The sequence below is a fragment of the Salvelinus namaycush genome, chromosome 35 (genome assembly GCF_016432855.1).
Source record: "Salvelinus namaycush isolate Seneca chromosome 35, SaNama_1.0, whole genome shotgun sequence".
In the NCBI taxonomy this organism is placed as follows: domain Eukaryota; kingdom Metazoa; phylum Chordata; class Actinopteri; order Salmoniformes; family Salmonidae; genus Salvelinus; species Salvelinus namaycush.
The window spans coordinates 23542330-23554831 of record NC_052341.1 but is presented as its reverse complement, the minus strand read 5'-3'; the positions used below and the strand labels follow the sequence as shown (position 1 = coordinate 23554831).

The following is a 12502-nucleotide window of genomic DNA, read 5'->3' as shown; positions in this document are numbered from 1 at the left end:
GATTACAGATTATAATTTACTTCTACCCAATGCCTTTTATAAAGGTTTCCAATTACAAAAAAGCAATCTAAAACATTCATGAAAGGAATCAGGTAAAAGTAAACTAACCCATGAATACAAATATAATATTAAAATGACCATGTTTTCATGAATTTGATCATATAATCTTAAAAACTCATTCAAAGACAGTATGGGACATGATCCAGGAAGTAGGCAGGAGTTTCATAGCGTATTCCACAACTAGGGAAAGGAAGTGTGCAGGCTTTTATTCTAACCGTGCACTAACGCATCTAATTCAACTAAACTCTTCATATGGCATGCATCATTTTTAGATTGTGGCTTTAATACAAATCTGTGTTGTTTTAAACCCACCTGGGTAGCGTTTGTAGTTCTCATAGTCCTCAGAACAATCCACAGTGTAGACCCTGGTCTGCGCAACCACCTCAGCCTGTCTGACCAGGGTCTCTGTGGTGTAAGGGTCCCCTGAGGCCAGGTAGAGCCAGGTGAGGGTTCCCACCACAGCCAGGGCCACCACCACTACGAGCAGAGAGCCACGGGACACCCGCCATGCAGACGCCTGCCTCAGAGCATTACCCCTGGGAGAGGACAGGAGAGAGGAAGTTTGTTTTGATTGTCCTGCACTGAAAGGAGAACAGAAAAAAAAGACTTCCCTCTTCCACCCATCTTATTATGACACACACACACAATAGTTCTGCCGACCGAATAGACAATAAAACGAATTTTACCTCGGTGCCGAACGGAACCAAAACCTACTGGCTCTCTAGGAGGTTGGGTAAACAATATAGTACTTTCCTGGAGATATTTTGTCTCAAATTTAGAACAAACCGCAAAGACAACCGGTAGAGTAAGTTCAAATGTAATTTTATTCAATATTCTGGTGTGTAAGGAACATTTACACGATTTTGCACTCCAATGTTTCAGGATGTGTATATATACCAATGAATTGTGTATTACACAGCCTGTTTAATCAGACTAGCACTGGCCATGCATGTCGTTGACGTTACCTTTTGATCTTTTTCTCAATCCCGTTGGCGTCTGGGACTTTTGGATTTCCTCGCCGTTGTATCGTCATTGTATAATGCAAAGCCTTTTTCAGTGGACAATCATAAAGATATATAGCTAGCTACTTCCTTTCATGCAGAAATAGTAGAGGATTTCAGATTACCACTACTCGGCATTGCTTCCTGGTCAATGCGTAACAGTCCATCTGGTTGGCTCCTGAAGAATGAAACCTGCGTTTTAATTGGACCACATCACAAAAGTCTATTGCTCTGCAGGCCAAGTCAAAGTCAATCAACTGACTATCAGCACCTCAATCTGTTTACATTGATGAGTGTGTAGTCGCTCGTGCGATGTAGCCTGGGTGCGTTCATCATTTGCTATGTTGCGAGGCGGTTTGTACTGAACAACACGTTTCCCCAAAACGGTGCACACTCTTCAACAACTTTTGAGGTACGTTTGCTCCCGTTTCGTGGGTGTGGCCAAATACGATCTATTATATTGACAAGATAGTCGAGTGACCACTCTAACAATGCAAATATATGTCCTCAAAGATGGAAGGCAGGCGGGAAGAAAAAAGATCAGGTGGGACCATTCTAGCCAATGAGAGGGCAGATACCACGGAAGCAAGCCTGCCCTCTCGCATTCAGGATTTTAATTTGATGTCAGACCAAGGTACTGTAAGCATTGTTTCAAGGACACGATCCCCCATTATAGAAAATCGAACACAGTCATTGTACCAGTAGTTGCATATTTTTCACCAGATGTATATAATTGAACTGATTACTTTAAAATAACACACAGACGAAGTTAAAAGCATAATTAAGTTGCTAATGGAAGCCTGCAGTACCTCGGTCGGCCTTCAATTTGAGATACTCAATGAGAGGGAGCAGCACGATGGCCACGGTTTGGCACCGCTATGTTCTGACTGGGTCAGAGATGGAAGGTATAAGGGATTTGCGTCAATTCAAATCTTGTATCAGGACAAAATGTGATTCAGAGTCACCGAATATACTTCAAGTATTTTTATTAAACTCAAGCGATAAATGGTAAATGCAATTTTCGTATATACAGGTTCTCTGTATCACCTCGCAGGGCAGAACAGAGAACTGGCAGGATGTAAGTAAACAGCTGTTCTTATACGGTGATAGACGTAGTTCCAACCCATCTGTTGGCCTATCACAGTAGAGGCTGAGCGTGGTTTAAACTTTTCCCAGCCTCTTGGCGCTCCTTGGTGTACGGCGCTGTTGCTGTGTAGATTACGCTCCCACACCCCAGAGACTGAGGTCAGATAGCTCCGTAACATTGTTTGAGCCACTTGCACCTGCATAGAAATCACACTGTTCTCGCTCAAGGCTAACTACAGCTTCCCAGCACACTTATCTGGGGCTAACTGTTACTTCCAGCACACACACACAGACAACCAGGCGCCCAGGCCAACAGTTGCTAATATTCAATCACGTGATGTAGTATTGGGTTATAGTGCAATAAACATAAATCCTAACAAATGAGATGGTGATGGAGAGAAATTGAAGGAAGTATGGAGCAAAGCGGTAAAAAATTAAGTGGGGAGTAGGAAAGGGAGTAGGGGTTGGAAGGGGAGAGAGAAGCCTATGGAGGCAGAGATTAAGAAAAAAGGAAGTTTGAGTAGAGCAATATAGTTGAGGTAGAGAGTGCCAAAGAAGGAAAAGATAAATCGCGAGAGGAGCATGGGGTGAGGAAGATCATAAAGTGATTCTGAAGTTTAGGGAGAAGGGGAGAGTTGGGGTGATGAGGCTGATAAGGTTAACGGCTGTGATAAAATAGTTGGATTGGGGGAGTTGTCAATGCTAAAGTGTTAAGAGATGGGAGCTTGCTGGTGTTCTGTAAGCAGGGTTGGGTAGGTTACTTTCTAAATGTTATTTACCTGTCAAATTGTAATCAGTAATGTAACTTTAACCCAAATGCAGTAATATAATCTGATTACATTCAGTTACTTTTAGATGACTTTCCCCTTAAGATGCATTAGAAGAAGACACAAATGTATGTTCCCAATTGAATGACATCTATTGCAGGATAAATCAATGTTAAAGTTTACATAGCTGGCCATTTATGGATGTTTGCGCTTAGTGGGACTATCATTTGTTTTTCAACATGACAATGTCCCAACACAACTCCAGGCTATGTACGGGCTATTTTAACAAGAAGGAGAGTGATGGAGTGCTGCATCAGATGACCTGGCCTCCACAATCACCCGACCTCAACCCAATTGAGATGGTTTAGGAGTAGTTGGACCGCAGAGTGAAGGAAAGCAGCCCACAAGTGCTCAGCATATGTTGGAACTCCTTCAAGACTGTTGGATAAGCATTCCAGGTGAAGCTGGTTGAGAGAATGCTAAGAGTGTGCAAAGCTGTCAAGGCAAAGGGTGGCTACTTTGAAGAATCTAAAATCTATTATGATTCTTTTAACAATTTTTTTGGTGACTACATGATTCTATGTGTTATTTCATAGTTTTGATGTCTTCACTATTATTATACAATGTAAAAATAAAAACTAGCAAAAGTTTGACTGGTACTGTATATATATATATATATATATATAATTTATAAGTCCAAAAATGGATGTAGCAACTAGGGATTGCCCCTTTTTAAGTCTATCAAAAGTGTGTGAGTTTGAGCATGTGTCCATTAGGCCTATGGCTTTTTTTTATCAGCATGAATTAGATTGAGCAATAAAGGGCCCACTTTTATTCCATAGGCTATCCACTGGTTTCAAAAACAAAGATTGGTTGCCGACAGCAGTCGCACCATTGGAAGACATAGCTTGGTCTGTAGCCTACGAAACCTATTCCTGCTCTTTTCCAGCGATCGAGCAAACACATTTGGTGTGTCATCATAGTGATCTCTGACTTGTGGTCAGACTCACTCAGGTGGAACAAACTTAAACTTGTGCCTTTTTTTCAATGCTGATTTGAATGTCATTGAGAAAAGAGTGTAAAATATTTTTTTGCTCACTAAAAAGTAATTTACAATTTAATGTTATCCTCAAAGTAATCCAGTTTTTCAAAAGTATCTGTAAACTGATTACAATATTTTTGCTGGTAACGTAACAGATTACATGTAATCCGTTACTCTCCAAATGCTGATTTGAATGTCATTGAGAAAAGAGTGTAAAATATTTTTTTGCTCACTAAAAAGTAATTTACAATTTAATGTAATCCTCAAAGTAATCCAGTTTTTCAAAAGTATCTGTAAACTGATTACAATATTTTTGCTGGTAACGTAACAGATTACATGTAATCCGTTACTCTCCAAACGTGTCTGTAAGGACATGCCGCAGAGGAAAAAAGCTCTCCAGGTTGAAGCAAATAGGGAAGTGTAAGGTGGTGTTGAGCAGCTGGACTGATCAAGCAGGGAAGACGTGGATTAAAGGGATGATAACAGGAGTGCCTTTGAGTGTTAGCATTAAAGAGGTAAGCGACATCTTGAGAGGAGGCGTTCTAGTGAATGTTCAAAGGTAGCAAGCAACAAGGGGTGGAGTTTGGGTAGATAGCCCATCGATTCTGTTACATTTCAAGGACAGGGTACTGCCAAATAAAGTAGCCATAGGATATATAAGTTATTATGTGAGGGTTTACGTACCAAAGCCTTTAAGATGATATAACTGCCATATGTTAGGGCATGTTGTAACAGCTTGTAAAGAGAAAAAAGTGTGGAGGGGAGCATGAGAATGGGCAGTGTGGTGTACAACCAACGTGCTACAGCTGTGGGGGTGCTCATAATGTGGCATATGGTGGGTGTGAGGCGATGAAGCAGGCAGTGGAGGTGCAACAAGTGAGAGTGGAGAGAAGAGTGTCATGCTGAGGCAGTGAGGGTGGTCCAGGGAGGTACAGGTTCAAGGGAGAGTTGGGTAGGAGGGTCTAGACTGAGGATTACGGGGCAGGTGAGCAGCAATATGGTATATATAGATAAGAGAAAGCTGGTAACGTTCATAGCGGGTGCTATCAATAGCACTGCTAAAGTAGAGTCCAAAACAGAGAGGAATCAGTTAATAGTGAAAGCGGCTGGGAGACATCTGAGTATGACAGGGTTGACATGGGAAGAGGTTTGAGATGACCCCAATCAGCCAAGGCTGGAGTCATGTATTACAGGATCTTAGTTATGGTGTTAGTACTACAATTGAATGCTCCAAGCCTGTTGGATAATGGGCAGGAGTTCAAGCAGATCATCCAAGCCTGATGTGATTTGTGTGTAGGAAACATGGCTCAAACTGACTTTGGAGTTTATCATACAGGAATATTTAGTGGTTTGTAGGGACATATATGGAGGGGGGGCACCTCAAAGCAAGGACTTCCTTACAGGATGCTAGGCAAAAACGTCATCTTATGGGGTGACGTCATCGTTCATATTTTCTACAGTCTATGGCAAATAAGCTTGTGAACAGGTGCCTGGTTTGTACTTGCAAAACAGGTCTACTAGTAAATAAAAATGTACAGGCAACCGACAAAAATGTAGAAAGTCTGGAAAGAATCTGTATTATTTTTTACCAAGTCCACCTCTTCGGCACCTCCATCAATAAAATCAGTCGTTACTGCCGCGCACAGAGTACACAGAGTAGTTTACAGAGTTTCCTTTTTTACCCCGGTAGAGTTGGTGGCGGTAATGCACGATAAATATTGGATGCCAACCGCCGTGAAACTTAATCGAAGAAGAAAACTTACATACGGTGGATTTGGCGCATGAGCACTTGGTCAAAAACAATAACGATTCTTTCCTGACAAGGCATATTTTCGGTTTCTTGTAAATTTGTATTTAGATACAGGGCGGAACTGCAGTAAATGAAGAAAGTTGCTCAGCGAAACGCCATATTTGGTGAGTAACAAACGTATTTTGACATTCTAATGCTTTCAGAGCTGTCTAATGGAAACAAACATGGTAGCTTTCTGGGCTAGAAAGGGGACTCGTCATATTCATCGTCTTCTCTGACCAGATAGATACTGGTTCAGCCTGAATGTAAAGGCAACGTTTGTATAGTAGGCTACTACTTTCATTATCAAAAGTCGAGCATTGTATTGTAATTTATGCATGATCATTGTACACATAGTAATTTACTTGTTGCTCTCCAGATTTCAGCTACAATGGATGCTTTACCAGCATGGCCCAAGGGGAAGAAGCTGGTTCACCTGGATCTGAAAGGAGCACCGCCTAGAATTGATTACCTGCACAAGGTAATATCACTGCTCACCTATCTCTTCCTTATTTGTGTGTTGAATGCAAGAAGTCTGTCTGACATGACCATTCCCTCTCTCCAGCTGATTGGTCTTTTTTCTGGTCTGGGTGCTGACGGTCTATTGGTGGAGTATGAAGACATGTTCCCCTATGAAGGCGAGCTGAAGGTGCTGCAATCCACTCAGCATTCACCATACAGGTTGGGCTATACACATCCACCATACAGGTTGGCCTAAAGCCAATCACTGATGTCAACTCTTATCCTCGAACATCACTATCTTGGCCTCGCTAGAAAGTGGGAGGAAAAAAATGGTTCTTCCTGACAGGTAATGATTCTCCTCTTCTCTGCTGCAGTCGTGAGGAGGTCCTGTCCATTCAGGAAGTGGCCAAGTCCCAAGGGTTAGAGGTCATTCCTCTGGTGCAGACGTTTGGACACATGGAGGTGAGAGGGAGGGAACACATATCTGCCTCCCACCTGTTCATATCATACCCCACTTAATAATCGGAGAGATTGAGGCCAATTTATATTGTTGCATGTGGTTGTATTGTCTTGGTATCTTTGATATTCTTTTCTTTCTTTGCCTCCTTTCTCACTCACTCTCTCACAGAACTTCTCACCCCCCCTCTCTCTCTCAGTTTGTGTTGAAGCACAAGTCGTTGTGGGGGCTGAGGGAGGTGGGCCACTGCCTGGGCACTCTGAACCCCCACAGAGAGGAGGGTGTGAGGCTGGTAAAGGAGATGCTTCGCCAGGTGGTGGAGCTCCACCCAGGCAGCACCAGCCTGCACATTGGAGCTGACGAGGTGAGGCCTGGTATTTTGATCCTTTTGGAATTCAAAAAAAGTGCAGACGAAGGGAAGGAGATGAGGAAAGGAAGCCATATTGAGATGCATACAAGATTGAAATAGCTTTCTAATGATGAACAATGCATGACACCACTTTAATTGAAAGCCCCCCCCCCCCACCATATCTGTCATGTGTCCTCAGGTGTACCTGCTAGGTGAGGGAGAGGAGTCTAGACGCTGGCTGAGCACACCTGGCCGTACAGTACAGCAGCTGTTCCTCAGTCATGTGACCAGGGTAGCAAAGGGCGTCAGGGAGGCGTGGCCAAACCTCAACATGATCATGTGGGACGACATGTTGAGAGGGATGGACCACGACACACTGAAAGGTCAGGGTACAGGCTCTTAAAGTGATAGTTCTGCAAAGTTACACAATGATTTCAATGTTTTAGCCTGAAAGTAGTCTATGGGCCAGAAAAGTTTGCAATCCACCCCTAACATTTGCTTTTTTGACCTATTTGCCAGGCAGCGGTTTGGTAGGATTGGTCCAGTTGATGCTGTGGGACTACAACCCCACCCTAGATGTGAAAAACACTGGTAAGAACCAGTGGTTTTACTAGAACAGTATCACTATGCACATAGACAAACACTATTTGTGCTTAATGTCAATGTTTCCCATCTCCTTTCCCCTCTCCAGTATCTCTATTGGAGAGGTACAGTGGTGCAGGGCTGTCAGAACTGTGGGCAGCCAGTGCCTTCAAAGGCTCTACTAATGTCCACACCTGTGTGACCAGCACACAGAGACATGTGGACAACCATCTACAGTGGCTACAGGTGGCAGCAGCCCTGCCTGAAGGCATACACATGCTGGGCATCGCCCTCACTGGCTGGCAGAGGTGAGATGGAGAGAATTCACTTGTTTTCATCTAAATTATAGTGTCATAGGGCAAAATCAGACTTGTCTAAATCATACAATGCATCAGACTTTTGCGTAAATCATGGGACATTTGTGCCAAAATGTATGATGTTATGATTTAGCCATAATCTATTTAATAATCTTATTTCAACAATAGGTATGACCACCTGTCTGTGCTGTGTGAGTTGCTGCCCCTAGCTTTGCCCTCCCTGGCCTCCAGTCTACAGACACTCACACATGGTCAATACTTTTCTCCATATACACTTTGATGTGATCCTTGAGGTATTGTAATGGCACCTGACCCGTGTTGATGGTGGTTCTGTGTGTGCTACAGGCCAGTTCAGCCCGGAGGCTCAGAGCAGGGTGACAAAGACTTTGGGCATCTCTTCTGTAGATGTAGAAACCATGGAAAGGTGAGAGACCCTTCATAACAGAAAATGCTCCTCTGTTATAAGTGGATTGTGTTTTTAATCCTAAAAGTGTGTGTCTCTCTGTGCCCTGCCCTAGCTCCACTACAGGTGACTCTGTGCTGTTTCCAGGGAGGAGGTTGGCAGAGCTGGTTGTGGAACTAACAGCAATACTGCAGTCAGAAGAACTCCGCCATTTTGAAGACAACATGTGAGTGAAGCCAGCAGCCACATGGGCTGGAACTAAAAACTGCACACCCTGTAGCACTCTAGGAAGAGGGTTGGTGACCACTGCAATAAAGGCACACTTAATGATTTCTTGATTACTCCTATAAAATCCTTGAATTAAAGAGCTCTCTAACCTTGATACATATCGCTCTGTGGTTCTCAGGTTTGTGAGAGGCTGGTTCACTCCTTACCACAGACAGAGAAAGACAGTCAGCCCTCTTATTGCTCAGCAGTTACAGAGTCAAGCCATGACGTAAGCATCTGAATGTTTGTATTCCACCACCGTTTATATGCTAAGATAGGTTTTTCACTCCCTCATATAGTTAAAACAAATGAACCCTAAGCACCCTCCCCCTAAACAAAACAAAATGTGCTAACCTGTGTTTCTTTCAACCACCCTCCTTTCCCAGATTGTTAGCTCTTGTGGAGCAGAGAGTGGTGATGGTGAAAAAGGAGATGGTGCGTCTGTACCCAGCCTCCACAGCTCAGGAGTGGGTAGAGCAGCATGTCAGCCCTGTGGTGGCTCCCATCCAGAGGGTCCTGGAGGACACCAAAGCCAGCCTACTAGAGATGGTACCCCAGAACGTCTCAGCTTCTATGGTTGGGCAGTAAGGTTTAACCTGGGTCCCTTTGTTTTTTTTTGACAGAGAAAGAGATCTATCCGTGCAGACTTCATACAGTGAGGTCCAAGAGGTAGTGAGAAAAGGATTCCATGATTATCAAAAAGCAACTTTTATTTAATTCCCTTTTTTAACAAAAAAAGCAAAAATAAAAGTAATACAAAACATTTTTTAAAGACAAGGCAAACCAGTACCTGCAGTCATCCAGCAGCACACACTAACTGGACACAAAATATCTCATGCATTCTTTCTTTCAAGCAACAGAAGGCATCTATACTCACCTTCCTCTTGCCAATAGATGCAGTAACTTAGTTAATACAGTTCAGATACAATGTAATACAGTTTACTTGTCAAACATAAATGTGTTAATAACAGTATGTGTCTACGGACAGGAATGTTACCTGAGACTGGTCTTTCATTTTGTGTGTATAAGGCCAGATGGAATATGTAGTTTACTCTATGAATAATAAATCAAATCAAATGTATTTATTACACCCTTTTTTACATCAGCAGATGTCACAAAGTGCTATACAGAAACCCAGCCTAAAACCCCAAACAGCAAGCAATGCAGATGTCGAAGCTGTTAGATTAAGTTCATTCTAGAGGTTTTGCCTCCCCAGATTCTGTCTGACCCTGGTCATAGGACCCATCAATGCTGAAAGACATGCAAGTATTTACTTTAACATAAAAACAGGCAAACATTCTTAACTGATCCCTGGAAATCCATGCTTGATTATAGTTTACAGTCACATGCATTTAGATGGATAGATGGTTGCAGTGAGGAGAGACAATCCTACTAGACCAAGATTATCACTTGGGAGGTCTCAAACACACTGTGTTCCCTAAACTGTGGGACTGTTTTGAATGAGTATTTCACACATACTGATTACATTTGAATAGAAAGGCACTGTAATTATAGGGTTGAGTCTAATACAGTAATGATTGTTTTTGAAGAACAGGCAACACAACAAACTATGATTTTGTTTAAATATTCTGTGGAAAACTCTACCATTGGAGTGTATTTAAGAGAATTTATAGTATCAGGGATACTACGAAATGCTGTAAAATATATTTGGGTGCATTTCAAGTCTGCTGTGGCTTCTCTTCATCTCTTCTCCTTCTACTGCACTGAGTCCCCCTCTTCTTCGGAGTCAGTGCTGGGGTTCAGTTCATCTTCCTCCCTGACTGCCTCTTCCTCCTGCTCCCAGCGACACTGGAGCTCCTCCAGACCCAGGAAACGCTTGAGCAACGAAGCCACTGCCTCCACATCACTGACGGAGAGGGGGAAACAACAGGATCAAACAACTGGTTGTGATCAAAAATAGACAGCAGGAATATTTTGACAATCAAAACACTAAATACATTTGTCTGATTTTACTTCTGTTCCATGCCATTCTTGAACTGTTATACTAAATATTCTACAATGTTTTCAGATCCTGGGAAACCTGTGTTCTGATCCTTTAACACACATCTTCCATGTTAGGGTCTTATAATAGACCCATCTCACCTGCGTCCCCCCATGGTGGCGCTCTGTGTGAGGGGGTAGGAGAAACCTGTGGCCAGTCGCAGCACCAGCAGGTAGCCCTTCCCTAGGTAGCGCACCTTCTCCTCCTGAACACACACGTCACGCAGGTGCCTCATGTCCATCACCACTGAAAGACCGAGACCGGAGGAGAGGAAGGGTATGGGGCAGGTGATGGAAGGGAGACAACAGGAGAGGGAGGGTATGTGAGGGAGATGGAGGGTATGTGAGGGAGATGGAAGGAGACAGGGAGAGACCCCGTTGGAAGACCCCTGCGCTAACTGGATTCCAATTGTAAAACTCATCCCATCTGATCTACCCTTATTGGTAAAGGAGGTTCAATGTGAAAGTACTGTACAGGACACATTAGGTGATGTTCCTCACCTTTCTCCTGGCCTCTCCTACACATGGTGAGAATCAGGGCATACAGACTGAAGGTCTTCAGCTCTATCACTTTCTTGGTTTTATCAAACACTGCCTCCTCCCACTCCTCCATGTTCTGCATGGCCACGAACAGACAGCCCGTCACGTAGAAAAGCTTCCACAGGATACTGTCTGGAAAGACCAGAAAATAGGGATGAGAGACAGGCAGACATTTTTTTACCCATTCTGTCTTAATGATGTAATTCATGACGGATTCAAGACGGGACAGGCTGGCACTGGTGATGCCTGTAAATCAGGTTGTACCTGAGCTGTAGTATGCAGCAGCCAGGCCAATGGACGCAATACCTGAAATCAGAAAAAGGACCAAATGCTGGGTCAATTTATTTTCTGACATTGCATTCAAAGAAATAAACTCAGTAAATACACACACACACACATCATGATCCTACCTATGAGCAGCGACCAGGAGCGGATGCCAGGCGACCTCTTCAGGTGTAACATGTTGGTGGTGTGCTCCTCTACCTGCATATACCCCATCTTACAGACCGACAGGCAGACATGAAAAAATGGTATACAATATGGATAGGCAAAACCTATATAATATAAAGAACCATTGCTTACTCTTGTAATTCTGTGCTTGCTTCAAGGAAAGAGGGAGGATGTATGTCAGAAGTAGAACATGGCCATGTTGGTTCAATATTGAGGTTATGAATAATGATCACAGATTAATGGAAACCAGGATGTTTAAACAGGGAAATTGTCAGTGTTGAGGAAATGGGGAAGCAGATCTGAAATACAAAATGCTATGTTTCACTTCTGACAGATATCCCCCTTCTCTCTAAGAGCAGGGTTGCCAGGTCAAGATACATTTTCCAGACCAATGACAACTCAAAGTGCCCAAAAGGCCTGAAAACAAGCAATTTTTTTTAACAGCAAGAGGAGTTGCCATTTATATAATAAACCCCTTTTCCATAATGTTACCGAGACAATTAAGGATTATCGTTGTAACGACGTTGGAAGCAAAATTCAGTTTTCCTCAAAATAATAATTATTGCAAGCTGTGCCTTAGACCGCTGCGCCACTCGGGAGGCCAACAATTCATCTAATCCAGCAGCTCTCCAGACAACGTCAACATTAGAGGAAAACTGTAACATTGAAGGGAATGGAATAGGTTATTCTGCAATGTCACGACGTGCGCGCATGCTGCTCAGCCAATAGCTGTAGTGCTCTCTCAACTCACACACACCCCTCCGGTCCCCCCAACCACTCACTCACAGTAACAACCTGCCTCACAGTCTGCAGCAGGTCACTGTGAAATATATATTTTAAGATATATTTGTAATTCTATTCGTTATGAAGTTATTCAATTACAAAAAAGAAAACACTGAAAACGTTCATGAAAGGCATCAGATAGAAGT

At 43.1% G+C, this 12502-nt stretch overlaps 3 protein-coding genes across 4 annotated transcripts in view; 1 reads left to right on the top strand and 2 right to left on the bottom strand.

The window, feature by feature from the left end:
* Window positions 1-1433, bottom strand: part of uts2r2 (urotensin-2 receptor 2) — a 37450-nt gene extending 36017 nt beyond the window's left edge. The window contains exons 1-2 of the mRNA XM_038975340.1: window positions 1026-1433; window positions 373-596 (exon numbers count right to left, since the gene is read on the bottom strand). Of these exons, the coding sequence (XP_038831268.1) occupies window positions 373-596; window positions 1026-1093 (292 nt within the window). The 5' untranslated portion in view covers window positions 1094-1433. The remainder of the gene's footprint in view (window positions 1-372; window positions 597-1025) is intronic.
* Window positions 1361-9663, top strand: hexdc (hexosaminidase (glycosyl hydrolase family 20, catalytic domain) containing). 2 transcript variants are annotated; one of them, XM_038975339.1, is made up of 14 exons: window positions 1361-1473; window positions 5815-5870; window positions 6125-6226; window positions 6311-6426; window positions 6582-6669; window positions 6864-7028; window positions 7213-7396; window positions 7533-7604; window positions 7705-7903; window positions 8081-8163; window positions 8258-8336; window positions 8431-8541; window positions 8722-8811; window positions 8969-9663. In XM_038975339.1, the coding sequence occupies exons 3-14, from the start codon at window positions 6137-6139 to the stop codon at window positions 9168-9170; spliced, it is 1479 nt and encodes a 492-aa protein (XP_038831267.1). In that variant the 5' UTR covers window positions 1361-1473; window positions 5815-5870; window positions 6125-6136; the 3' UTR covers window positions 9171-9663. The 2 variants fall into 2 exon arrangements, with proteins under 2 accessions (XP_038831267.1, XP_038831266.1); XM_038975338.1 differs by lacking the exon at window positions 1361-1473 and having other exon boundaries at window positions 4916-5870.
* Window positions 9282-12267, bottom strand: LOC120030023 (cytochrome b-245 chaperone 1 homolog). The gene is made up of 6 exons (XM_038975341.1): window positions 12066-12267; window positions 11534-11621; window positions 11388-11429; window positions 11085-11255; window positions 10686-10830; window positions 9282-10449 (listed from the first exon to the last, which is right to left on the bottom strand). The coding sequence occupies exons 2-6, from the start codon at window positions 11619-11621 to the stop codon at window positions 10299-10301; spliced, it is 597 nt and encodes a 198-aa protein (XP_038831269.1). The 5' UTR covers window positions 12066-12267; the 3' UTR covers window positions 9282-10298.
* Between the last annotated feature and the right edge of the window lie 235 nt (window positions 12268-12502).